The sequence below is a fragment of the Myxine glutinosa genome, chromosome 1, assembly GCF_964187855.1.
Source record: "Myxine glutinosa chromosome 1, kmMyxGlut1.1, whole genome shotgun sequence".
NCBI lineage: Eukaryota > Metazoa > Chordata > Myxini > Myxiniformes > Myxinidae > Myxine > Myxine glutinosa.
Genome location: NC_136261.1, coordinates 25,154,599 through 25,182,359, shown reverse-complemented (window position 1 = coordinate 25,182,359; position 27,761 = coordinate 25,154,599). Strand labels below are relative to the sequence as shown.

Sequence of the window (27,761 nt, the reverse complement as noted above, 5' to 3'; positions counted from 1 at the left end):
TCTACTCACCCATTCCCGGACCCGTGACCACATCACCCTCATCCTTTATAAGCTTCACTGGCTCCCCATCCCCCAGAGAATCCAGTACAAAAGCCTCCTCTTGACCTACAAAGCCCTCCATAACCTGGCCCCATCCTACCTGACTGACCTCCTCTCCAGACACACTCCCACCCGCAACCTCCGCTCTGCTGGTACCAACCTCCTGACCCCCCCCCCCCATCCGGACCAAATTCAGATCCTGGGGGGACAGGGCCTTCTCCATCGCTGCTCCCAACCTCTGGAACTCACTACGTCACACCATCAGAGACTCCTCCTCACTTACCACATTCAAAACATCACTCAAGGCCCACCTGTTCAACACTGCATTCAACATTTAATCCACAGCATTTAACCCCTGACTATCTCTTCTCCTTCTCCTTCCTTTTGCTTTGATTATTTACCTATTGATTTTTGTCTTTTTGCACTTGTTTTTTTGTACTCTGTCAAAGCGCCTTTGGGCTTCTTGAAAAGCACTATATAAAATAAATGTATTATTATTATTATTATTATTATTATTAGAAAGACAGGCTGGGCAGACATTTGTTGAATTTGTGAGGGAGAAAGAAATGAGTTTTGATCGGTGGTATTGTTCTATGCAAGTGGATAGGACCTATGGTAATCTCAGGGAGGTTATCTTGATGGAAGAGTTTAGGAACAGTATCCCCTTGGACATTAGGACACACCTTATGGATCATAAGGTTGGTGAGTTGAAAAAGCTGCTGTTGGTGCAGATGATTATGAACTTACCCATAAGAGAGGCCTTGGTTTTCCTCATTATGGTACTACCTGGGATAACAAGAAGGGGGTTAGTGAGGACCGGTCAGAGGGGGAGTGGACAGACCATAGGGGTCCATTGGTGCGGCCATCTATGGGCAGACAGTTTGAGTGGTCGAGTCAGGCAGCTCGCCGGGGACCGGCCCCCACGTGTTATTACTGTAAACAGAGGGGAAGTCGAATTGTTGGAAATTGCAAGGGGAGGAGAAGCAGGTGACGCTTGGTTGAATTGGAAACGCCTTCATTAAGCTCGATCGATCTATGGTGACACTCGGTGTTAATTGAGCCAACCACACGACAATATTGAGATTGTTACTTCCACATTTAATCCCTATGCAAAAACCTTCACCACAACGCAGCATTATGCGATTAGGTCACAATGAAGTGGAAATGTAATTATTCAGCATTTCTCTGTCAGATGTTTGCACCTCATCTCTTTCCCAGGAAGACACATGAATTATTTTATGACATCGAGTATATGTTGGTATATGTCGTTCATATAAACAAATAATGGTTCTATAAGAGCATATGCAATTGTGTGCAATTTTCTCCTGTGATTTTATTTGAAAAATATAACCAAAATTCGGAAATAAAATTTTGGCCCATGACTCTTGGCTCCAATCTCAAAATCAGATGGCATGCCTCGTGCGGAGATGGTATTGCATTCAAGTGCCAAATTTGATAGATATGCGTCCATTTACTTTCGGGTAAAGGATCTGGTCGGTCAGGACCCCAAATATGAACGCCCAGCTGGGCTGATGCACGAGTGGTGGCTAAAATATTCTTAATTTGTAATTAATAATAATTAATGTTAATAATTCTTCTATAGCTATAAATCCCGAGGAAGAAGAAGAAGAGGAACCTCTTTATGGAACGTCTGTGTTTTTCCACCCTGTGCGAATAAGGAAGATTATTTTCGCAGTAAAGCCGAAGCTTTTTTGCCGCAGGTTTGATGTTGAACAATTATTGAATTTTTCACATCTGGTGATGCAAGAATTGTTCGATTTCTCGACGCCATTTCAACAGATTGCTTTCCATTTTGACGTTTGGTGTTACTGAAGTCCGAACTGGTTGTTATGTTAAAATGGACCAAATTCGTTAGATCGCATATCCATTAAATTGGCACTCCATTATAATGTGAGGTTGCTGCAGCAGGGATGTGTTTTTTTAACTCACTACAGATCTCCCTGTGACTATATTAAAATTTCATTCTTTGCCCTTTCAAACATGACTTAACTATCAGTTCATCTGCTTTTCATTATCACCTTGCAGGGATGCAGTGTGAGTCCAGACAGTGTGGTGCAGTTAGCACTACAAGTGGCATTCACCCGCATGTATGGACACCATGCCGTGACTCAAGCACATTGCAGCACAGGCACCTTCCTACATGGCCGCACAGAGACATTTAGACCAGCCACGGCTGAAGCTCTTGAATGCTGTAAGGTTTTCTGTGCAGAGTCTCCAATACACGCCTCACATCGCACGACCCTTCTGCGCCTGTTGATTGAAGCAACCTCCCAGCAGCACAAGAAACTCATCTCAGAAGCTGCCATAGGTATGGTATTTATGGCATCTTCAATCGAGAAATAATTAGAAATATGAGTAGCCTCAAAGCTCACACAGGAAGTTAGCGGAGTGCCATTCTGAAAGATTTTTATTTTTTTATTTTTTTGTCTACAGGATCGAGGCTCGTGAAAGAGCTAACATTTATCACACAAAAATTTCAAACAGACACACAAAGTATATAATATGGGGAGCAGTAGACAAGATGGGGAGAGAAGGGGAAGCACACAAACAACATTTGAGAGCAGGGACATCGGGAGATCTGTGTGAGGGAGAGGGCTTGGGTGGAGGAGGCGTGGGAAGGGGGGGGGGGGGAGAGGTGGGAGAAGTTTTAAAGACAAGGACACCACTGCAAGGACTTCCAGGAAAGAAGTTGGTGTTTCAAAAAAGTGGATCTGGGGTGAATTAGCCGGGATAGAAAAGATCAAGGTTTTGGATGGGGGAAGATAAGAGATGGTGGTGAACAGCTGTTTTAATGACCTGGAGGGGAGGAGTGGGATTGAAGAGAGTGAGGGAGTTTGTTCCAGAGGTGGGAGAAATGAAGGAGTGAAGGTGAGCAGAGAGTCTTGATTTTGGCATTTTAACCAAAAGAGGGTTGCAGGCAGATCTTGTGCTACCTGTAGGAATATTTGGGGGACAGAGCCCAGAGAGAGCTGGGGGAACAAGGCCGGAGAGCAGTCGGTAGAAGACAAAGACCACAAACCTGGCTGCGGTGAGTAAGTGAAAGGCCCTCGGAGTTAGCTTCATCGCGGGAGATTCCAATGATTCTGAAAGCTTTGGTTTCAACAACGTGAAGCCGAGCTAGGTGTGAGGCAGGAGCACCAGCCCAGAGGGGATAACAGTATTCCATTGACCTGCGGATGAAAGCCTTGTATGTGTTGAGGAGCTCAGGTATGCCAAGGAAGTACTTCGCACGACAGAGGATGCCCAGTCGGCGACTGGCTTTGGAGGCCAAATTTGAAATGTGGTTTTCCCAGGAAAGATCATGGCAGATGCCCCAAAGAGCCCCAAAAGCTTGAGTGACAGAACTTCTTGGAGAGGATTGTTCAGAAAGTGGATGGGAGGGTTGTCCAGTCGGTCTTTTCGGAGAGACATAATAAGAGTGTGAGATTTGTCAGGATTGAAAGACATGTTCCACTTGTTTGACCAGTCTGATTTTTTTCCCAGGTCTGCAGAGAGTGAGGAGGCTGCAAACTGCCGATCTGAGGGATGAGGAATGGAGTGGCATAGAGTGGAGTCATCAGCAAAGAGATATAGAGCATTTTCAAGAGAGTCAGAGAGATCATTGATGAAGACCAGTAAAAGCACAGGGCCCAGAACACTGCCTTGGGGAACTCCAGCCTGAACAGGAAGAGGAGATGAGAGAAACCCATTCAGGGCTACACGTTGACTATGACTAGAGAAGACGTCCGCAAGCCATGCGTGGAGGTTTCCATGGATACCATAGGAGGCGAGTTTGGTGAGCAGAGCGGGGTGCCAGACCGTATCGAAGGAACGTGATATGTCAAGGGAGACAGCTCTAATTTCCTGTTTGGCATTGAGGATCTCCATCCATTGTTGAGACAGCAGAGACAGACAGAAGTTGCCATCTTACCTGCGATATGAATGCAACACAAGCATGATGTTCCAAATAATAAAAAAAATCTACAATATTGCGGTTTGTGGAAGAGAAAAATGACAGACTATAAAAAAGAACCAAACTGAAGTGGAGTACTGGGGCAAGATATAGACTGAGCAAGCAAGGGAATGGATGAAAGGGAATAGAAGAGGACAGTGAGGAGGGGAGGGCACACACAAACCTACATGTAAGAGAGTTGTGTTATATAAGAGTTAATGGCAGTAGAAAAGATTGCTGGTATGAATAGAAGATAATACAGACTTGGCATTTAATATGGAATTTTTTTTTTTCTTGACTTGAATTACTTTCTTAACTCAGTATATCAATCTGGTGAGTTTCTCTTACACTTTGGTGATTTATTTGTTTAAAGAACCGTGTCACTGATTGTCTGTCGCAGTAAGAAGTCAACAACAGGATTATATCACAGGTGGCATGGGGAAATGTACGGACAGGTGCATTTGACGATTGGCTTCACAGTCGGGTATACAAGGGTTGTTGCGTTCTGTATTGGTGGAAAACAACTGCTGCACGTCTCCAAAAGTTATTGCCGCTTCCTCTGGAGATGGTCCGTCAACTCGACAATGCTGTTTGTCATGGAGTGGTGGCTTTACGAAATTACGGCATGAAAGACCGTGCTATTGCTCGGGAGTATGGCATCACTCAAGGTCAGGTGTCAAAGATCCTGAAACGAAATGCTCAGAGGGGTGTCCCTACTCCAATACCGAGGCCAGGACATCCCCGCAGAACCACAAGGAGGGATGATCGCCAGCTGCACCGGTTAGTCCGCAATGGCCGTACCAAGTCAGCTAATCGGCTTAGGGCTGAGTGGCAGCAACTGACAAATGTGCCTGTATCCAGAAGGCTAGTCAACCAACGACTGGTTCAAGCAGGCTATCGTGCCAGGCGTCCCCTGAGAAAGCCATGACTGACCAGACAACACCGCCATTGCCGATTGCAGTGGGCCAGAGAGCACCGTCAATAGCAGCAAGGACACTGGAATCATGTGATCTTCAGTGACGAGTCTAGATTTCTGGTCTATCGTCATGATGGCCGCGTCCGAGTGCGCAGACAAGTGCATGAAGCCTACAACAAAGATTGTATAGTGCCAAGAGTCCAAGCTGGAGGTGGTGGGGTGACCGTTTGGGCTGCTTTTCATGCAGGGGGCAAAACTGACCTGGTTGTTCTGAATGGAAACCTGAACCAGTTCAAGTACAGGGCCATTCTGGAAGAAACATTGCTTCCATTTGCTCGTGCAGCCTTTCGGGGAAACTTTGTCTTCCAAGATGACAATGCACGGCCTCATCGTGCTCGCATGATCCAACACTTTCTTGCTGACCGTGGTGTGGATCATATGGAGTGGCCTGCCATGTCCCCGGATATGAATCCGATAGAGAACTTGTCGGCAGAATTAACGCGTCAAATTGACCACTTGAATCAGCAGCCGACCTCTGTGCGTGAATTGCAGCAGGCTATTGTCACTGCATGGCCAGCAATTCCTGTCCAAACCTTGGAAAATCTCGTGACCAGCATGCCTCAACGTGTACGTGCTCTCCTGAATGCTCGTGGGGGTTACACGAAGTACTGAACTGTAATTTTACTGTCCGTAATCCCAGTCGTAATTTAGCTTTTGTTTTTGTTAAAAATAAATTTGGCTAATGTGCAAAATAAAGAGATGCTTCTGGAAAACCTACAGAAGTTTAACACAGTACTGTCCATGAATTGAGTTCGATATCAGTTTACATCACTTTCAAGGATCAATTTATTTGTTTCAAAATGTCAAATGTGTTTTTTGTTTCTTTTAAAGGTCACATTAACAAAATCTAGAATAATTTCAACATAATTCCAATGAACTTTTGGTTCTAAGACATCTTGAAAAGTAAGTTCACTCCCACAAAAAAAATACTCCATATTAAATGACAAGTCTGTAATAACTAGAACTGCCAATTTACAACTGCTACCAGTGATGACCGGTCTACTCGCACCCACTTTTGATACAACCCCACTTTTGAGACAACCCCACTTTCATTGGACATGCTTTGACACAACCCCCTTGTATACATCCCTGACACACACACACACACACACACACACACACACACACACACACACACACACACATCACCCTGACCCCCACCCCCACATACCCCCACACCCCTCCAAAAGCACACACACACACACACACACACACCAACCCCACACCTCCCCCCACCCCCCTCACACACACACACACACACACATCCCTCCCCCTCCACACACACACATCCATCCCCCCTACACACACACACACACAACCCCACACCCCTCCCCCCACACGCACACACATATCCAGACAAACGCACATCCCCCTCACCCCCACCCCCCAAGACACATTCCCCCACACACAACCCCCCCCCACACACACACATCCCCACACACACATGCACACACATCCCCCCCCACACACACACACACATTCCGCCTACCCCCCACCCACATACACACACACACACAAACACATGCACACATCCCCCCACCCCCACCCCCAACACACACACACACACATACACACACACACATGCACACACATCCCCCCACACACACACACACATTCCGCCTACCCCCCACCCACATACACACACACACACAAACACATGCACACATCCCCCCACCCCCACCCCCAACACACACACACACACATACACACACTTAATTAATTGTACAGTATCGGTTGTTCCTAAACTTAAATATAAATAATTTAAAGGATTGTTGTAAATGATGTTAATTTCACAACATCCCATATTCAACTTTATTTAAATGGCAAATCTCAAACATAGTTTCTCCACCGAAAGCAAGAACGTCAACCCGTAAGCAATTGACTAGTTCCCCGACTGCATGGATCATCAGCTGGGCACCGTTCTTCCTCGAGGTTTCAATCCTTTCACACACACACACACACACACACACACACACACACACACACACACACACACACACACACACACACACACACCCTTCACACACACAATCACCCTCCCCCACCCCCCACACACACACACCCACACACAGACACCTCCACACCCCCTCGTCCCAAATGCACACCCCTACCCACAGATACACACACACACCCCCAACCTCCACACATACACACACACACACATCCGCCCCCCCTCCACGCGCACCCCCAACCCCCCCCCCCCACCAACACACACACATATCCACCCCCCCCCACACACACACACACATAGACATCCACACACACGCACATCCACACACGCACACATACACACACACACACAAACATCCAACCCCCCCCCCCTCCTCCACATGCCCCCCCCCCCAAATACACATATCCACCCCCCCCCCCACACCCACCCACACACACATCCGCACACACGCAAATCCACACACACATATAAACACATAAACACATCCCCACATGCATACACACACAAACACACACATACACACATCCCCAGAACCCCCCCCCCACACACACACACACACACCCTCCCCCCCCCCACACACACACACCCTCCCCCCCACCACACACACACCCTCCCCCCCCCACCACACACACACACACCCACACAAACACACATCCCCGCACCCCCCCCCCACCCCAAACACACACACGCACACACACACACACACCCCATCCCGAACACACACACACGCACGCACCAACCCCCCCCCCCCACACACACACACACACATCCCCCCCCCCCCCCACACACACACACGTCCCCCCCCCACCCCACACCCACACACACATCCACACATGTCAATCCATGCACTGATTGCAGGAAAAGCGATTTTAAAAAGAAAATTAACCTGAAATTGCAGACAGAATTATTTATTTTATCTGAGAAGACAAATGAGGTTTCTTCTTCTTTAGTTTCTCACAACTTTGTGTGAAATGCGATCGAGTTAAAAAAAGTCAGAATTTGACCAAATCTGTTTCATTCGTTTGTTAATACACCTCAGCTATTGACAAATCTTCAATTATAATTTTATTTGAGGTTCAAATGACCGCGGGAGATCGTGTGATCATAATCACGTCTTGGTAGGACAAAATGGTGCGTTTCTTCTTCTTTCAACAATAAAGACATAGCTTCGAGACTGTACATCCAATCATCTTGATATTTTGCAGACTTGTTTCGCTTGATGAGATCTACATTGCTTTAAAAATTCAAGTCGATCAATGCAGTGGTTCAAGAGTTACAAGCTTTTTAAAATTTACCTTCCATTATTTATTGCGGCCAAACCATGTGACTTATCAAAACGTCTCAAGCAACATTGAAACATCCCCCCATGAGGAACATTTGTGTAAAGTTTCCACTCGATATCTTCACAAATTATGGAGGTGATACCATTTCTAGTTTGAGCTTAAAAACGTCGTAACTCTGAAACCATGTGTCGGATGACATCGTGCTCTGAGGCTTTTTTGTTCGTCATGAGTGTGCGAATAGGCCTGCCAAGTTTGGGTTCGATCTGTTCTGCCGTTCTGGAGAAAAAGGGGTTTTTGTGTTTTTTCACGAAAAACAATATGGCGGCCGAACCATGTGACGTATGACTTCGAAATTTTTAGCATTCTGAATGTTTTTTAACTAAGCATCTGGGAAAAAAAATCTAATTTTTGGGGGAGAAAAAATGTTGTTTGACGAATTCTAACCTCTTAACGTTAGCATTTTTAATATACTCGATACACATGTTTTTTGTTCCCATTGCAGATTTCTTTAGAATGAGCTATTCCTCAAATTTTTTCATTGAGCGGTTTCGGAGATACAGAGGGGAAAATTTTAATGTGTTTTACAAGATGGCACCCATACCACGTGACCTATTACGTCATAATTAGCATAAAAAAATTCTCGGAGCCGAGACGATCACTTGATGAAAAATTCCTGTCAATCCGACCAGCGGTTGCTGAGAACATTAATTATGAAGTTTTCGGAGGTGCAAAATAGGGCAGAAGAATAATAACTAGAACTGCCACATTAAAACTGCTGGCAGTGATGACCGGTTTACTCGCACCCACTTTTGATGCAACCCCACTGTTGATACAACCCCACTTTTGATACAACCCCACTTGTGATACAACCCCACTTTCATTGGACATGCTTTGACACAACCCCCTTGGATACAACCCCGACACACACACACACACACACACACACACACACACACACACACACACACACACACACACACACACACACACACACACACATCCCCTCTACCCCCTCCCACACACACACCCACACCCCTCCCCCCACATGCACACCCTTCCAAACACACACACACACCCACACACACACACACACACCCACACACACACATCCCTCCCCCCCCCCCCCACACACACACACACACATCCCTCCCCCCCCACACACACACACACATCCCCCCTACACACACACACACACACACACACACACACACACACACACACACACACACACACACACACACACACACACACACACATCGACTCCCACACACAAACACACACATCCACACCCACACACAAACACACATATCCACACCCACACACAAACACACATATCCACACACACACCCACACACAAACACCCCCACACCCCTCCCTCCACACACCCACACATATCCACACAAACGCACATCCCCTTCCACCCCACCCCCTCCCCCATATACACACACACACACACACAAACACACGCACACATCTCTACACCCCCCCCACCCCAACACACACACACACGCACACACAAATCCCCCCACTCCTAACACACACAAACACACGCACACATCCCCCCTACCCCCACCACACCCCTCCCCCCATACGCACACCCCTCTAAACACACACACACACACACACCAACCCCCCCCCCCCACCTACACACACACACACACACACACACACACACAAACACACACATATCCCCCCACCCCTAACACACACACAAACACACGCATACATCCCCCCACCCCCAACACACACACACACACACACACACACACACATCCACACATGTCAATCCATGCACTGATTGCAGAAAAAGCCATTTTAAAAAGAAAATTAACCTGAAATTGCAGACAGAATTATTTATTTTATCTGAGAAGCTAAACGCTTCTTCTTCTTCTTCAGGCGCTCATAACTTTGAGTGAAATGCGATCGAGTTAAAAATAGTCAGAATTGGAGCAAATCTGTTTCATTCGTTTGTTAATATGCCTCACCTATTGATAATTCTGCAATTGGAATTTCATTTGTTGTTGAAATGACCGCGGGAGATCGCGTTATCGTGAGCACGTTCTGGCAGGGACAAATTGGTGTGTTTCTTCTTCTTTCAACAATAAAGACTTATAGCTTCGAGACCGTACATCCAATCATCTTGAAATTTTGCACACTTGTTACTCTTCATGACTCCTACTACAGTATGAAGTTTCACGTCGATCAATAAAGCGATTCAAGAGATATCCATTTAAAAAAAAATATTTTCGTTTAATTAACGATATCTGCCAAACCACGTGACCTATCGCAAATTCTAAAATGACATTTTAGTAGACTGACATGCTGAACAGATCTGTGAATTTTCTCCTCGATTGGATTAAAAATGAGGGAGGAGCTAGGTTTTAAAGGTTCATGCTTAAAAACGTCATAACTCTGAAACCATGTGTCGGATGACGTCGCCCTCGCTGACTTTTTTGTTCGTCATGGGCATGCGATTCTGCTTGCAAAGTTTGGCCTCGATCTGTTCAGCCGTTGCAGAGAAAAAGGGTTTTTCGTGTGTTCACGAAAAACAATATGGCGGCTGAACCACGTGACCTACGACGTCATATTTACCATTAAAATATTCTACAGACCGAATCCCTCCTATGGTGAAAATTTTATCTCAATCGGCCCTATTATTGCAGAGAAAATGTTTTTTAAAGGAAATTAAAACTTAAAATGGCAATAGCACTCACTGTGAGACGTGGCCTGGCAGGACAAAATGGTGTGTTTCTTCTTCTTTCAACAATAAAGACTTATAGCTTCGCGACCGTACATCCAATCATCTTGAAATTTTGCACACTTGTTACTCTTCATGACTTCTACTACAGTATGAAGTTTCACGTCGATCAATAAAGCGATTCAAGAGATATCCATTTAAAAAAAAAAAATCGTTTAATTAACGATATCTGCCAAACCACGTGACCTATCGCAAATTCTAAAATGACATTTTAGTAGACTGACATGCTGAACAGAACTGTGAAGTTTCTCCTCGATTGGATCAAAAATGAGGGAGGAGCTACGTTTTAAAAGTTCATGCTTTAAACCGTCATAACTCTGCAACCATGTGTCGGATGACGTCGCCCTCGCTGACTTTTTTGTTCGGCATGGGCATGCGATTCTGCGTGCAAAGATTGGCCTCGATCTGTTCAGCCGTTGCAGAGAAAAAGGGGTTTTCGTGTTTTCACGAAAAACAAGATGGCGGCCGAACCACGTGACCTGCGACGTCATAATTACCATTAAAATATTCTACAGACCGAGTCCCTCCTATGGTGAAAATTTTATCTCAATCGGCCCTATTATTGCAGAGAAAATGTTTTTTAAAGGAAATTAAAACTTAAAATGGCAAAAGCACTGGGAGATGTGGCCTGGGAGGACAAAATGGTGTGTTTCTTCTTCTTTCAACAATAAAGACTTTAGCTTCGCGACCGTACATCCAATCATCTTGAAATTTTGCACACTTGTTCCACCGGATGAGAGCTACATTGCATTAAAATTGCAAGTCGATCCATGCAGTGGTTCAAGAGTTACAAGCTTTTTAAAATTTAACTTCCATTATTTATTGCGGCCAAACCATGTGACTTAAAAAAACGTCTCAAGTAACGATTAAACATCCCCCCATGAGGAACATTTGTGTAAAGTTTCCACTCGATACCTCCACTAATTATGGAGGTGCTTCCATTTCTAGTTTGTGATTTGAAAACGTCATAACTCTGAAACCACGTGTCGGATGACGTCGTGCTCGCTGACTTTTTTGTTTGTCATGGGTATCCGAATACGCATGCCAAGTTTGGGCTCGATTCTTTCAGCCGTTGCGGAGAAAAAGGGTTTTTGTGTTTTTTCACGGAAAACAAGATGGCGGCCGAACCATGTGACGTATGACTTCGAAAATTTTCGCATTCTGAGTTTTTTTTAACTAAGCATCTGGGGGAAAAATCTCTTTTTCGGGGGAGAAAAACTGTGTTTGACGAATTCTAACCTCTTAACGTTAGCATTTTTGATATACTCAATACACATGTTTTTTGTTCCCATTGCAGAGTTCTTTAGAACGAGCCATTCCTCAAATTTTTCCATTGAGCCGTTTCGGAGATACAGAGGGGCAAATTTGAAGGTGTTTTACAAGATGGCGCCCATACCACGTGACCTATGACGTCATCATTAGCATTTAAAAATTCTACGAGCCTAGCCGATCATTTGATGAAAATTTCCTGTCAATCCGTCCAGCGGTTGCTGAGAAACTTAATTATGAAGTTTTCGGAGGTGCAAAATAGCGTGGAAGAATAATAAGAAAAACTCTAGCAGTAATAATAGGTTACTCTCCATTTCATGGAGAGTAAACCTAATAAGAAAAACTCTAGCAGTAATAATAGGTTACTCTCCATTTCATGGAGAGTAAACCTAACTAGAAAGCATCTGAAAAAGCAAACCCCGTCTGCATTCGCTTTGTATTCAGACTTCTTCTTTTTAAGTATGCTAAATATGACAAAAACAGCTAAAATAATACAAACAAAATTGACGATTTTAGGTGACCATGACATATTGACCTCTAAAGCAATAGGCTTAAGTGACCCAATATGCAAACCATGCTCAAATTGCAGGTCAATCGGATGAAAATTTACGATTTTATGCAACCTTGACCTTTAACCTTTTGATCTTAAAAAAACAACAAATAAAAACAATCAGCTTCTCGCTTTTGATTGGTGAACCAATTCAGTGGCCCAATATGCAAATTCTTAAAACTAGTGAGGTACCCGTGCGACGTACGGGTGGGAGGCCAGAAGCAAACAGACAATGCAGAAACGGTGAATGCTAAAGCATGAAACCAATAAATTCCACATTCCTGTAGCACCTTCAGTCGCACGTCAGACATGGACAGCAAGTTCGTGAAGGACTTCCATGAAAAACGTACCCGTTCGCAAACAAATGGGTACGTTTGTTCCATTCCCAGTCAATGGCGAATCTGCATATGGCGATGTTTTTGCGGTGCCTGGGAACGGACGGACGGATGGACAGACGGACATTTGGTGAATTATAGTAAGATTTCAGGTCAATTGGATGAAAATTGATGATTTTATGTGATGCTGACCTTTGACCTTTTGACTAAATGATTAATTTGTTTTCTCCATATTCTCATACTAAAGCTTTGTTGAAAATTTGATAACAAACGCTTTAATGGTAAAAAATGTTACAGCCTGGACAGACACACAGACGTACTTGAAAACCCTGTCTCCTGCTGCTAATAATATTGTAATGACGGGCTAATAATATTGTTGCAGTTTTAGGCTTCTGGGAGGAAAAATAACAAATCTTTTGTGTGAGGATAGTTATTTCATAGTGTCTGTTTAGTTAAGTGTAATGCAATACATGTGAATAACCAGAAAGAGCAACCAGAGATCGCCAGGACTTGTCTTGTTTGGTGTCGAAAGGGTCTTGGCCATCAGAAGACGACACCACAGCTCACCCCAGTGCAGAAAACAAGGCTGCTCTGGGCCGACCCCTGGTCCCACTCTAAACAGAGTGCGACTGCTGCCGCCCTCCCTCCCTTCCTCCACAACATCTGCAATCCCAAGCCGGCATCAGCAAGTTGAGGATAGTCGTCAAAAGGCACAATGTCAGGCTCAGTCACATGCCCATGAAAGTAGGTGGCAAGCCCATTTCTACTCCCGGTCTTTTCCAGTGAATAATATGGTCGTTAATGCACTTCATCCCATACAAAGTTAATGTACAAAAAGTATTTAGATCGAGATCAGAAAATAAAATGATCAATATGTATGTATATATATTGTTACGGTCCGCGGATAAGATGTTGTTTGCCGAGCGGAGGCGCCGCGGCCGAACAGTTTTTCCCGACTCACCCGATCCCCTGAACGTTGGCCAGATCGCGCCACAGCTATTCAATGAGGGAAAAGACAAAGACGACACGGATGTGAAGAAGAGGAAGACGAAGGCAAAAAGGTTTGAAATACGATTACTATTTATTACTATTTACAGGCTCAAAGAAACCAAGGAGAAGGAAAGATAAGAAAATAATATAGACAGAGTGACGGACCAGAAGGACACAGTGAAAATCGCTAGCTTATCTATGCAGTCTTAATTAATTACCCAGGGACAAAACAAACAGAACAAACTCACGTACACCAAAAGGATGGAAAGGCAGGACTGGCGGGAGGTGGATGGCTGGAGGGAGAGGAAGGTCCGGAGCTGGCTGGAGCTTGATCCTGCACGGGACGTCGGGCTGGACCTCGACGGCCGCCGATGCCACCGATCCTGTCGTGTGCGTGGGGTAACGGGTCGGAGCTGCTTGGTGGAGCCAAGCCAACGCTGCTGGTGGGGGATCTGGCGTGACGGGTTCTCTCTCCCTCTCTCACTAACTCCAGGACTCTTTCTCTCTTGCTTAGTCCAATCACTCCTCACCACCGACAACTCAACGCAACCACTGACCACCACTGACGACCAACCCCCGCTCTGACCAAAACCACACAACTCAGCTCTTCGCAACTTCTTGCGTGTGCGCCTTTATAGCGCCTCCGGCGATTAAGCCGCCGGCTTTTAGGACACGCCCATCGGTGTGCTCACCTCGGCCCTGGTTGGTCGCGCGACCCTCTGGCTCCGCCCTTGATGACGACGGGCGGGCATGCCTTTCTTCCCCGACCCGAGCACATGTTCAATGGTGGTTTTGGAGGGGCGAAAACAACCCACAGCTGTAACAAACTGGCAAACTGCCCAGTGCAGTTGGCAATGGAGACTTGGAGGGGATGTAGCTGGAAATTGAGGCTTGGCAATGAAAGTTTTGGGAGTGGGAATGGGGAATGAAAGGAATCTATCTATTTCACTTGGTGCAATGGAGTGTCATTTTAATGGAAGACAAAGCCTTAACCTAATACACAGAATAAGGAAATAAACTACTGAACAAGGGTATTATAGTGTCCTTCAATGTATGCTTTATGGGATTAACTACCGGAATGCCCTTTGACCTTTATACACACTGGAGCAAGGAGGGCTCAGACTAAAACAATAATTCATAACAATTTACAATACAATACAACACAATCAAAAAAACACAATCCTCATTTCCGCAACACTATATTTTCTTTTTTAGGGTGAAAAACAGAAGTGCGGTTAATACAAGGGCGCGGTTAATACATCCGAAAATACGGTAATCTTGTTTTATAACTGGTCCTGTAATATCACCCGCCTGACCGCAGGGCACCGATAACCGTTTGATGCTGACTTATGAAAAAGAGTGATAGTTCCTTGAAATCTCAGCTTCAGTTTTGTGATGGTCATGGCCTAGATGTGTTTGGGTCTTGGCGGGAGATTGCTATTTATGAGAATACTTGTACAGCACCACCACCCACCCCCACCCTTTTGCGTGTACACTGCAAGAGATTTTATGTGTGTTGAAAGCCACAAATGAATTGACATTTCTTCAACAATTGCATCTTGTTTAGACAACCTTTTGAGCTGTTTAGACAACATTAATAATGGCATTCACGATGTTGGGAGGGAGATTATTCCAGCGACATGTACTTGCATTGTTGTTTTCCAGGATTATACTTTACCATTTTTAAACCATTCTAAACAATGTTGTTGCCTTTTTTGACTTCCCCACAATTCTCCCAACCCTTATCCATCCAACCCACCCTGCAATCCACAACCAGCCCCCAACCCACCCACCTACCAGTCAGGTTCACTATGTTAACAAATATAATTTCGTTCAAAATTTTGGGAGATGAGCAAACCTGTACATTTTTGGAATCAGAGCATGGACAATCCGAAAATCAATGTTGGCATTTGCACAGACACCTGCATGGCCGCCATTTTTGATTTTCAAAATGGCCGCCATAAAATACATATTTTGCGCTATCTCAGCTTCGAGGCAACCTAGAAACTTAATTAAATATGCTAATCCTATGTTTTCTGGGTCAAGGAATCAAATAAAGGCCTCAAAATAGTGCTCAGGATTATAGAAAAGCAACAAACAAAGGTATTTGAAAACCATTGTCTTTATATTTGTGATATAACTGTATTACATAATACATGATACAAGTCCTTTGAAGTTATAGGTATGGGTTTATAAAGCAAGAAAGCAGCCTTGTTAGTATCAGATGAACTATAAGTCCTATACACATGATCTACTAGGTCTATACCGTTCAGGAATTTTCTGAATATGCGGAATATTTTTTGTATCACTAACATCTGGAAAGTCCTAAAAGTGAAGCAATTGTTAGGATTAGAAGTCTAATGATCCCACCAATGGTTTTCTTGACCCAGAAAACATAGGATTAGCATATTTAAATAAGATTCTAGGTTGACTAGAAGCCGAGATAGCGCAAATTATGTATTTTATGGCGGCCATTTTGAAAATCCAAAATGGCGGCCATGCAGGTGTCTACGCAAATGCCAACATTAATTTTTGGATTCCTCATGCTCTGAATATTCCAAAAATGTATAGTTTTGCTCATCTCCAAAAGTTTTGAACGAAAAAACATAGTGAACCTGACTATACAACCTACTAACCCAGTAACCCACCCACCCAAAACATACTAACCCACCATAAACCCCTTAACCCCAATCACTCAACACCCACCCACACATCAATCCAACTACTTGCGCCCCTCTGCTCCCAGGCCAAGGCTTTGAGCGACACCTGTTTGTTCTCCACTGCCTAGCATTGCGCAACAACCAAGAGGAACAACACTTAACAGATCTTCCTGAAATTTTCCTGGATCCAGCCTACCGACTGCAAACCCGCAACGACATCGCCTCCACACATGTACCATATTATGAACCAGCCTTTTTCTTGCCACGTGTTCCGAAAGGACTCGTTTCCTCATATTGCATCATGGAAAATAGCGTGGCTTGCTACCTTAGCACAGTATCGACCAACAGAGACGTTCAGGCTTACAGTAAAACTCTGGAATTTAGCCTGAAGGAAATAGGGGATGTACTCGCTGGTAAGCATCAGAAACTCGTGTATTAGTTAATTGCAAAGATTGACTTGTTAAAACTATTTTGATGTTTGTTTTCCTTCAGTGGAAACACTCGTGAACCTGTGTGATGACATTTTTCAGGATACTGGGATCCCAGAATTCGATCCCATATATTTGATGATTTTTCCATTGTCTACTAATGGTTGAATATGTCTGTCTTGCATTGGATAGCAGCTTGTCAATAGAACAAGGCCAAATTGACGGGGCAGGAAAGTTATGGCTTCTCATAAATATAACTAGAATACACAATGTGTTATGATGCTTCATAACATATATTAAGATGTCGATCTAGCTTGAACAATTGTGTCAAATGATTGAAATAGCATTTCACACAATTATGCTTTTTGGCCACAATTTTTACATGTCAAAATGCAACTTCTGGCTTCTTCAGTCTTTGAAGGACTGAACTTCACATTGGTCCCCACAATGTCAGTCAACCTGAAGGATTTACAATCCCTTTTAGTTTTAGCAACACTATCTCTCCCAAAAGAAATAAACTGATCCATGGACACATCTCTGTCTGTTGAGAAACCTTTTTATTAAGAAAATAAAAGGAGTGAGAAAGGGGGTGGGGAGTGAGGAAGGGGTGGGAGTGAGGAAGGGGTGGGAGTGAGGAATGGGGTGGGAGTGAGGAAGGGGGTGTGGAGTGAGGAAGGGGGTGGGGTGTGAGGAAGGGGGTGAGGAGCTAAAATGGGCCGGAGTGTGGAAGGGGATGGAGAGTGGGGGAGAAGGGGTGGGAAAAAGAGGTGGGAGAGAGTTGGAGGTGGGGTGAGAGAGAGCGAGGAGAGGGGGGGGGGGGGGGAGGGACGACATTCCGGGAGATGTGACGCCCTGTTTAACGTCTATTCGAGGGACGGCACGCACGTTGATGAATCACCCTGCCTGTGAAACACCGGGATGACAGTTTATAGCTGGGTCGGGAATCGAACCCAGGCTAGACAGCTTACAGAGAGTTTGCGTACCTGTTGACCATTCTTCCGTGGTGTGGGGAAGCATTACTTTGTAGCCACTGAAAACATTTTTCAATTCTCTCGTTTTTTTTTTCCTTTTGTTTTTTTTGTATACAGAATCGAGGCTCATGTCAGAGCTAACACATTGAACATCAAAACATGCACAGACACAAAAAAAAAACATGCAATGAAGGGAGCTGGAGACAAGAGGGGGAGAGAGAGGAAAGCACACAAGAAGTTGGGGATTTAAAGAGGCGGATTTGGGGTGTTTTAACGGGTTAGAAAAGATCAAGATTTTGGATGGGGGAAGATAAGAGATGGTATTGAATAGCTGTTTTAAAGACCTGGAGGTAGGAGCGGGATTGAAGAGAGTGTGGGAGTTTGGTCCAGAGGTGGGAGAAAAGAGGAATGAAGGAGTGAGAGTCTTTATTTTGGCAGTTTCACCAGAAGAGGGATGCTGGCAGATCTTGTGCGTATTGCAGGAATATTTGGGGGACAGAGCATAGACAGAACAGGGGGAGCAAGGCCGGAGAGGTGTCGGGAAAAGACAGAAAGACCACCAACCTGCCTGCGGAGAGGGAGACAGAGAGACAGAGAGACCGAGAGAGAAAGGCCCTCAGAATCAACTTCATCGTGGGAGATTCCAATGATTCTGAATGCTTTGGTTTCAACCGCGTGAATCCGAGCTAGGTGTGAGGTCGGAGCACCAGCCCAGAGTGGAGAGCAGTATTCCATTGAGCTGTGGATGAAAGCTTCGTATGTGGTGGGGAGCTCAGTGGTGCCCAGAAAGGACTGCGCATGATGGAGGATGCCCAGTCGGCAACTAGTTTTGGAGGACAGCATGGAAATGTGGTTTTCCCAGAAAATATCATGGCAGATAGTGAGACGCAAAAGCTTGAGTGACAGAACTTCTTCAAGATGATTGTTGAGAAAGTAGATGGGAGGGTTGTCCAGTCGGTCCTTTCGGAGAGACATTGTAAGAGTGTGAGATTTGTCAGGAATGAAAGACATGTTCCACTTGTTTGACCAGTCTGTGATTTTGTCCAGGTCTGCAGAGAGTGAGGAGGCTGCAGACTGCCGATCTGAGGGATGAGGAATGGAGCGACAGAGAGTAGAGTCATCAGCAAAGAGATAGAGAGGATTTTCGAGAGAGTCAGAGAGATCATTGATGAAGACCAGAAAAAGCACGGGGCCCAGAACACTGCCTTGGGGAACTCCAGCCTGAACAGGAAGAGGAGATGAGAGAAACCCATTCAGGGCCACACGTTGACGACGACTAGAGAGGAAGTCCGCCAGCCATGCGTGGAGATTTCCATGGATACCAAAGGAGGAGAGTTTGGTGAGCAGAGCGGGGTGCCAGACTGTGTCGAAGGCACGTGATATGTCGAGGGAGACAGCTCTAATTTCCTGTTTGGCATTGAGGACCTCCATCCATTGTTGAGACAGCAGAAGCAGCATGTCCAGAGTAGAGTGACCTGGTCTGAAACCAAATTGATGATCAGAGATCAAGCCATTGGAGAAGAGGAAAGATTTCATATCCGAAGCAATGATGGATTCCATGACTTTGCTGATAATTGGGAGAAGGCTGATTGGTCTGTAGTTGCTAGGATCTGTTTTTGCACCTTTCTTGTGTAAAGTGGTAATTGGGCTGATTTACGAGCAGATGGCAGATGACCTTGAGCAAAAGAGAGGGTGAAGAGAATTGAGAGAGGGTGTGAAAGAACGGCAGAGCAGAATTTTAGGACCCGTGGGCTGATGCCGTCTGGCCAAGTTGCAGAATCGGAGTCTAGGTTTGACAGAACCTTTGACGCCTAACCAACTCATCCACAAAGTTTTCTCATAATTCGTCCATAACCTTTTGAAATACCAGGCTATATATCGTTTTGGACCTTACACTCAATGGTGAAGAATCACTTTTAAAAATTCTGGGTCTGGATCTTCACCAAAATCTAATAATTTCGTCCTGTCACACACCCAGCCTCTCCACCAAGTTTCATCCAAATCAGTCCACAACTTTTTGAGATATCCTCCTATGTATCGTTTTTGGCCCTATCACCCAATGGTGAAGAATCACTTAAAAAATTATAGTAGCCGGATCCGAATCTTCACCAAAATATAATCATTTCGTCCTTGTGGTGTACGCGACATCTTTGCCAACTTTCGTCCGAATCGTCCACAACCTTTTGAGATATTTTATTCACAGACAAACAAACAAACATACAGGGGTGAAAACATAACCCCCATCCACCTTTGGTGGCGGAAGTAATGATGACGTGGAAGTCTTAACAAACTACTGGATGCCTAAAGTTGGTCACTCATGTCCAACGGTGTGAAGAGAAAAGATAACCTGTTCACAAACAGACAGACATTAGAGCATAAGCTCCATGAAGGTATTGTTGAAATTTTTTGCATTTTGTCTCATAATTCATAAAGTTTCTTGTTTTCTTCAGTTCACCTCAACATGTGCACCTTTAGTGGCATGTCGCACATCCAAGCGATATGCCACTTCAATTCACGTGTTACCCTCAAATGTTTAAATATACTAGGGAAGTTCTCCGTTCAAAAGGGGTTGGACTATCTGCACTTTATATGCGTGAAAATGCAATTCCTTGTGGATAACTTTGTTTTTTATATAACTAAAAACACCCCCTCACCACGCGAGTGACCGAGAGGGGGGGGGGGGGGTCTTGTGTTTGTACGCACCATGCGGACTGAGCTTTAGTTATATTCTTCTTACAACAACTGCAGCAGTTCTTACCTTACAACATTTTCCAACAGCAGTTGCCGATCATGCATACATGTATGTATGCATGATCAGCAAGTATGTTAATGGTGTAGTCACTGCATTGGAAACGATATTGATGGACTGAAATGAGGCCATTGCAAAAAAAGTGAAGGATTAAGTATTGGCTGACCTCCAAGTCGAGGGAAGGTGCAACAAGGCAAATGATAATTCGAACAGAACAGTAAGAGGATATGTGAGAGCAGCAGAGCGGGTTTTTGGGATGCGACCGCAGGTACCATCCAGGCTCATCACAGAATTGGAGTTGAGTGTTGCCAGAAACTTGTCCATCTCCTCAAATGAGAAAGATACACTGTCTAGGAGCAATTGAGCACAAGTGGATTCTCAAGTTTTAAACCTCAATTTTAAGTTGAATCTAATCTCTCTGTGTATGTTGAAGTGCTAAATGACGAAGCTAAATGCTCTTGCGTTCTTGAGTAATTGTCATTGCTTATATTCCGACAGTGGTAGAACGAATAGCGTTCTTGTTCCTCCATGAATGCCACGTCCATCCAAGGTTGCCACATCTACCTGTTCGGAAAACCACTGGCAAAGGTACATTGCAAATAATCTTATGGTAGAACATAACATTGCAGTTTTAAAACATCAAAGTGTATTTAAATACCAACAGTGCATTCTCCATTGGTGGTACTGAAGTAACCATCTGCCCCACACCGACCAGGAAAAAATGCATTACACTCTTGTAACAGGACACTACTGCAGTTGTCTGTCAGCTTTCAAGGAGATGGATCAATCGTCAATTAAATCATGTAGAAAAGTATCTATTGCCTCTATTAAAAGGTTACCTAAATTTTTTGTACCATCGATTCTCCAATATTGTTCCCGCTGCTCTCTCAGTACTCCAACCTGCCCAAGCAACTTCAGTACACACACATTCTTCCATTCACCTTCTGGATAAACTTCAAAAAAAGAGTGGACACCTCAACTTTTTTATTCTTCAATTCTTTCACCGATGGAACCTCCTTCCAGATGGTGGGTGGTTTGCACACGGCTGCGGGTTGCATCATTTTTCTGTTGGCGCGTCTGCCGCTGATGCAATGCCTCTCGATAACCAGTTATCTGGTACTCATTTTGCCGACCTCGGAAGGACTACAGGCTGAGTCAACCCCACCTGGCGTTAATTAAATGGCATTCGAACTCAGGACCTTAGGATCCCAAGCCCACCACACTCACCATTAGGCCAACACCAGTGATCCGCCATTTTGTCATCCCCAATTATGATCACTCATCTTTATTACTCCCATTAATCTTTCAAACAAAACCAATTTACGTTCTAGTTTCTACTGTTTCCTTTCTCTTTCTTTCTTTTTCTCTTTCTTTGTTTCTTTCCTTCTTTCTTTCTTTCTTTCTTTCTTTCTTTCTTTCTCTCTCTCTCTCTCTCTCTCTCTCTCTCTCTCTCTCTCTCTCTCTCTCTCTCTCTTACCTTGATGTTTATTGCACTGTCAAAGATCATCAAACTTCCAATAATAAAATGCTCTTCCACGAGTTAAGAAAACAAAGTTGACAAATACAACAAGAAAGAGCAATCAGAGATTGCAGTCCCTCGCCCATGGTTGAAAAGGTAGAGGTGCACCTATGGTTGAAATTTCCTGTCAACAAACACTTAAAGAGAAAATCATATTTATTCTGTGCGAACAAACAAACAGACAGACAAATATACAAACGAAACATCATTCACGGAGCGACACTTGGCAAAACAGGACAAAGTAGAATGACACTCAGTCGAGCATCCTTTTTACCTCAAAAATAATTTGTGCTTGAATTCAGTGACCTGATATGCACATTGTCTTCAAAGTTTAAGTTAATGGGATGAAAATTGACAATTTAGAAATTCGGTCTATGTTGACCTTTTGGCCTATGTTGATCTCAAAAATAGTTGGTGATTGAATTCCGTCCGCTGATATGAAAATCCCATTCAAATTTCAAGTCAATCGGATGAAAATTGAGAATTTTAGAAATTTGAAATTGTTGTTCACCTTTGGCCTATGTTGACCTTGTGACCTATGTTGATCTCAAAAATAGTTGGTGGTTGAATTCAGTTTGCTGATATGAAAATCCTATTCAAATTTCAAGTCAATCGGAAGAAAATTGAGGATTTTAGAAATTAAAGAAAAGTGGTTGACCTTTGGCCTATTTTGACCTCAAAAATAGTTGGTGGTTGGTTTCAGTAAGCCGATATGCAAATCCTATTCACATTTCAAGTCAATCGGATGAAAATTGAGGATTTTAGAAATCCTGGCCTATGTTGAACTTTTGGCCTAGGTTGACCTCAAAATTAGTTGGTGGTTGGTTTCAGTAAGCCGATATGCAAATCCTATTCACATTTCAAGTCAATCGGATGAAAATTGAGGATTTTAGAAATCCTGGCCTATGTTGAACTTTTGGCCTAGGTTGACCTCAAAATTAGTTGGTGGTTGGTTTCAGTAAGCCGATATGCAAATCCTATTCACATTTCAAGTCAATCGGATGAAAATTGAGGATTTTAGAAATCCTGGCCTATGTTGAACTTTTGGCCTAGGTTGACCTCAAAATTAGTTGGTGGTTGGTTTCAGTAAGCCGATATGCAAATCCTATTCACATTTCAAGTCAATCGGATGAAAATTGAGGATTTTAGAAATCCTGGCCTATGTTGAACTTTTGGCCTAGGTTGACCTCAAAATTAGTTGGTGGTTGGTTTCAGTAAGCCGATATGCAAATCCTATTCAAATTTCAAGTCAATCGGAAGAAAATTGAGGATTTTAGAAATCCTGGCCTATGTTGAACTTTTGGCCTAGGTTGACCTCAAAATTAGTTGGTGGTTGGTTTCAGTAAGCCGATATGCAAATCCTATTCAAATTTCAAGTCAATCGGATGAAAATTGAGGATTTTAGAAATCCTGGCCTATGTTGAACTTTTGGCCTAGGTTGACCTCAAAATTAGTTGGTGGTTGCTTTCAGTAAGCCGATATGCAAATCCTATTCAAATTTCAAGTCAATCGGAAGAAAATTGAGGATTTTAGAAATTCCAGAAAAGTGGTTGACCTTTGGCCTATTTTGACCTAAAAAATAGTTGGTGGTTGGTTTCAGTAAGCCGATATGCAAATCCTATTCAAATTTCAAGTCAATCGGATGAAAATTGAGGATTTTAGAAATCTGGCCTATGTTGAACTTTTGGCCGATGTTGACCTCAAAAATAGTTGAGGATTGAATTCAGTGACCAGATATGCAAATCGTCTTCAAATTTTAAGTTAATCAGATGAAAATTGACAATTTTAGAAATTTGGCCTTTGTTGACATTTTGGCCTATGTTGACCTCAAAAATAGTTGGTGGTTGGTTTCAGTAAGCCGATATGCAAATCCTATTCAAATTTCAAGTCAATCGGAAGAAAATTGAGGATTTTAGAAATTCAAGAAAAGTGGTTGACCTTTGGCCTATTTTGACCTCAAAAATAGTTGGTGGTTGGTTTCAGTAAGCCGATATGCAAATCCTATTCAAATTTCAAGTCAATCGGATGAAAATTGAAGATTTTAGAAATTTGACAAAAATGGTTGACTTTTGGCCTATGTTGACCTCAAAAATAGTTGGTGGTTGGTTTCAGTAAGCCGATATGCAAATCCTATTCAAATTTCAAGTCAATCGGAAGAAAATTGAGGATTTTAGAAATTCAAGAAAAGTGGTTGACCTTTGGCCTATTTTGACCTCAAAAATAGTTGGTGGTTGAATTCAGTTCGCCGATATGAAAATCCTATTCAAATTTCAAGTCAATCGGATGAGAAATTGAGGATTTTAGAAATATGTGAAAAAAAGTGGTTGACCTTTAGCCTATGTTGACCATGTCACCTATGTTGATCTCAAAAATATATGGTGGTTGAATTCAGTTTGCTGATATGTAAATCTTATTCAAATTTCAAGTCAATCGGATGAAAATTGTGGATTTTAGAAATATGAAAGAAAGTCGTTGACCTTTGGCCTATGTTGAACTTTTGACCTTTTGAACTCAAAAGTATATAGGATTTTGTCAGACCACGAACTCTACTATTTGGTGAAGTTTCGTGAAGATCGGTTTAAAATTGTGACCTGTAGGCAATTATAAGTGATCAGACAGACAAACAAACCTCAGCCCTGGGGGAGACGGTCGCAGTGCGTGGCATTCCCCTCACGTCACCTACGCCGCCCTCGTCCCTCAGTCCACAGAACCGCAGCCCCCAGTGCTCACCCACACTTGACCACACCAAAGTCCAGTCAACAGCCATGCTCCACCATGAGACCCACCCAGAAGACATGGTCCACACACCTCGTACACGCACAGCACCACATAGACTCCCAGACCCCCAACTCAATCCCCATAACCCCGCGTCCCAAATATTGGCACAGTCGCGCCCGCAACCAGTTGAAGGCTGTGGCTTGCTAATCTATCAATTTTATCACAGCCTCCAACACTTTGGTCTGGCGCACCTGGATCAATAATGGTGTCACTGTGCAGTGACCACCATTTCTCTTCACAAAATTCACCCTTAAATTTACATCTAACCCTCAGATTTTCCATGCCAAACATTTTTCATATTTTCCTCACCTTACCAAAGAAAGATGCTTTGCCATACACATGCCAGCCGAGCATGGCCCATATGCTCGGCACGTTACAAATTCCCAATTCATCAATCCCATGGCTCTCTTCCCAAACCGAGAGTCCACAAATCATAACGAAGTATCTGTGGGAGATAATTCTCACCATCATGTTCCACAGATGCCCCAATGGTTGTCCGGCAGGCTATGTCCATCCCTGTCCATTCGGTTTGACCCGGGTCCATAGCCCAGCACAGCATGTCAGGTCACCACATGCTGGCTGTCCCAGAGTCTCAGGGAGAGGGTGTCAGGCCGCATGCCTAGGCGGTCACCACATCAGGCCCAAGTTGGCCGTCCGTGTTGCCACCACCAAAGCACGACCCACAACACCTCCCCCTCGTGGTCCTCAATATATGCCATCCCAGGCTTGAGAAACTACCTCGGACCCTCCCAGAGGTCTTAACCCCCACCAGGGTCCAGTGACCCTGTCGGCCTGAGCCACCTGCTCGGGCGGCGCCCCAATGGACAAGGGACGCCACAATCCACCAGACCCCCCGTGGGGCCCAGGTCGTACCGTGACACCCATGGCTGGACCCCACGTCAAGATCTCGCCAGCACAGCCCCCCAGCTGCCTGGCATCACCAAATTTTGAAAGGGGCAACTTTTCCCCGAGGCCATCACCAATGACCTCCCCTGGTTCAAATCCCACAGCCCGGGGACTAACTCCCTCCATGGCTGCTCCAAATGAGATTCCCATTTTTATTTTATTTTAGATTTCCTTTGAAAAATTAGTATTTCTCGTCCCAAACCGCAGCTACAGGTAACAACTCCCTCAGGTTGTTCTGCCCCTTCCTGTAGCTGGTCCAAATTCCCTACGGGGATCAAATCGTCGTCGGCTCGATCTCCCGATCCTCCAAGGTCCAAATCCAGCCCGGAGGCAAAACACTCCCCCAACTGGTCATTCAATTTCTGAGCCTCCATTACCAAATTGCAGTGTACGGTGAGGGTCCCCTCGGTCACCTCAACCTCCTCCTCGGACCGACTCACCTTATCCCCCAAACTCCTTAGGCCCGGTCAACCTCCACCTCCATGGGACTGTCCCAGGTCCCCAGCCGCTGGGTCACATCATCCCCTTCATCATCACAAATCATTTCTGGACCCGACAGGCCTTCCCCAATAAATACCCGGTCCGGCTCCATTACTCGGACCCTCAATAACTCCACTCCCTCTTGCTCTGAACCACTGCCCTGGCACAGCAAGGATTCAAATCCATCCCCCGGTTGGGGTGTTGTTTCATCCACCCGGTCCCAATAAACCTCCAGGCCACGATGTGGGAAACATCCTCCATTTACCTGTTGACACTCCACATCTACCTGTACGCATTCCCCATTTCCTTCCAAATTTAATTTCCATTCCCGGTGCAATTCCCTGCTCCCGAGCCCCGTGCACATCTGCATGAGCCGTACTCTCCTCCATTCCCAATTTGGCTTCCCCCCCTTTTGCCTCCAATTCTGCCACCCTTGGCTTCTCCTGGGCCCCATGTGAATCATTCCCTTGTTCTTTCTTTATCTCCTTCGTTTGTTCCTTCAAACTATCACTCATTATTTTGATCTGTTCACCCCGGGCATCCATTTTGTTTTCTAATCCATTCATGTCTCCTTTTAATTCCCCTTTCAATTCATTAATTTTGTTTTCCATTCGCTCACTCCAAGCATCCATTTTGGCATTCATTTTCTCACTGCTACCGTTTATTAACTCCCTCATAAATTTCATTAAGGCCTTGGCTGTCCATGGGGGCCGTTCCTCCGGTGGGGGAAGTTCCACCACTACGCTCCACCACAGCGACATCCGACTCACCCCCAATGTTTCCCGCATCTTCCATTCTTTCTTCCTCTATATAACTCACCTCCTCCTCCGTCGAGAGAAGATCGCTACACCGCGCGGTTTTTACAACAGGATCAAATTAAATTTAATGACACGCCTTTCGCGTCCCGTGCACCGATCGACTATTCAAATTGATCGCCGACGACGACTAAAAATTTTTGCGTTCAAATTCTCCACTCCTTAACACCAAATTTACTCAGGGTTCAATCCCACTCCTGACTAGCAGTTGTTGTGCGAATCCCTCCGGTTAATACCAGGGACGGCGGATGGACCAAACGGATTTAATTGAGGCGACGACCAAACACGGATTCGGCTATGAAACACGGGAGGAAGAAGGGAATGGAAGCTGTGACAAAAGCGCTTACCTTCA

General features: G+C 44.5%; 2 protein-coding genes across 7 annotated transcripts in view; one reads left to right on the top strand and one right to left on the bottom strand.

Moving 5' to 3' along the window:
* The window catches only part of LOC137421875 (carnitine O-palmitoyltransferase 2, mitochondrial), an 87,903-nt gene extending 70,178 nt beyond the window's left edge, over window positions 1-17,725 (top strand). For 2 of the 5 annotated variants that reach the window (XM_078769744.1, XM_068108373.2), the window contains exons 10-11: window positions 2,086-2,368; window positions 16,892-17,725. In XM_078769744.1, coding sequence (XP_078625870.1) covers window positions 2,086-2,368; window positions 16,892-17,202 — 594 coding nt within the window. In that variant the 3' untranslated portion in view covers window positions 17,203-17,725. Of the gene's footprint in view, window positions 1-2,085; window positions 2,369-4,391; window positions 4,602-16,849 lie in introns of those variants that run through there. The other 3 variants (XM_078769735.1, XM_068108365.2, XM_068108383.2) reach the window with 2 other exon arrangements.
* Window positions 1-27,761, bottom strand: part of LOC144889489 (uncharacterized) — an 880,122-nt gene that overhangs the window by 62,551 nt on the left and 789,810 nt on the right. The gene's annotated exons all lie outside the window — the stretch shown is intronic.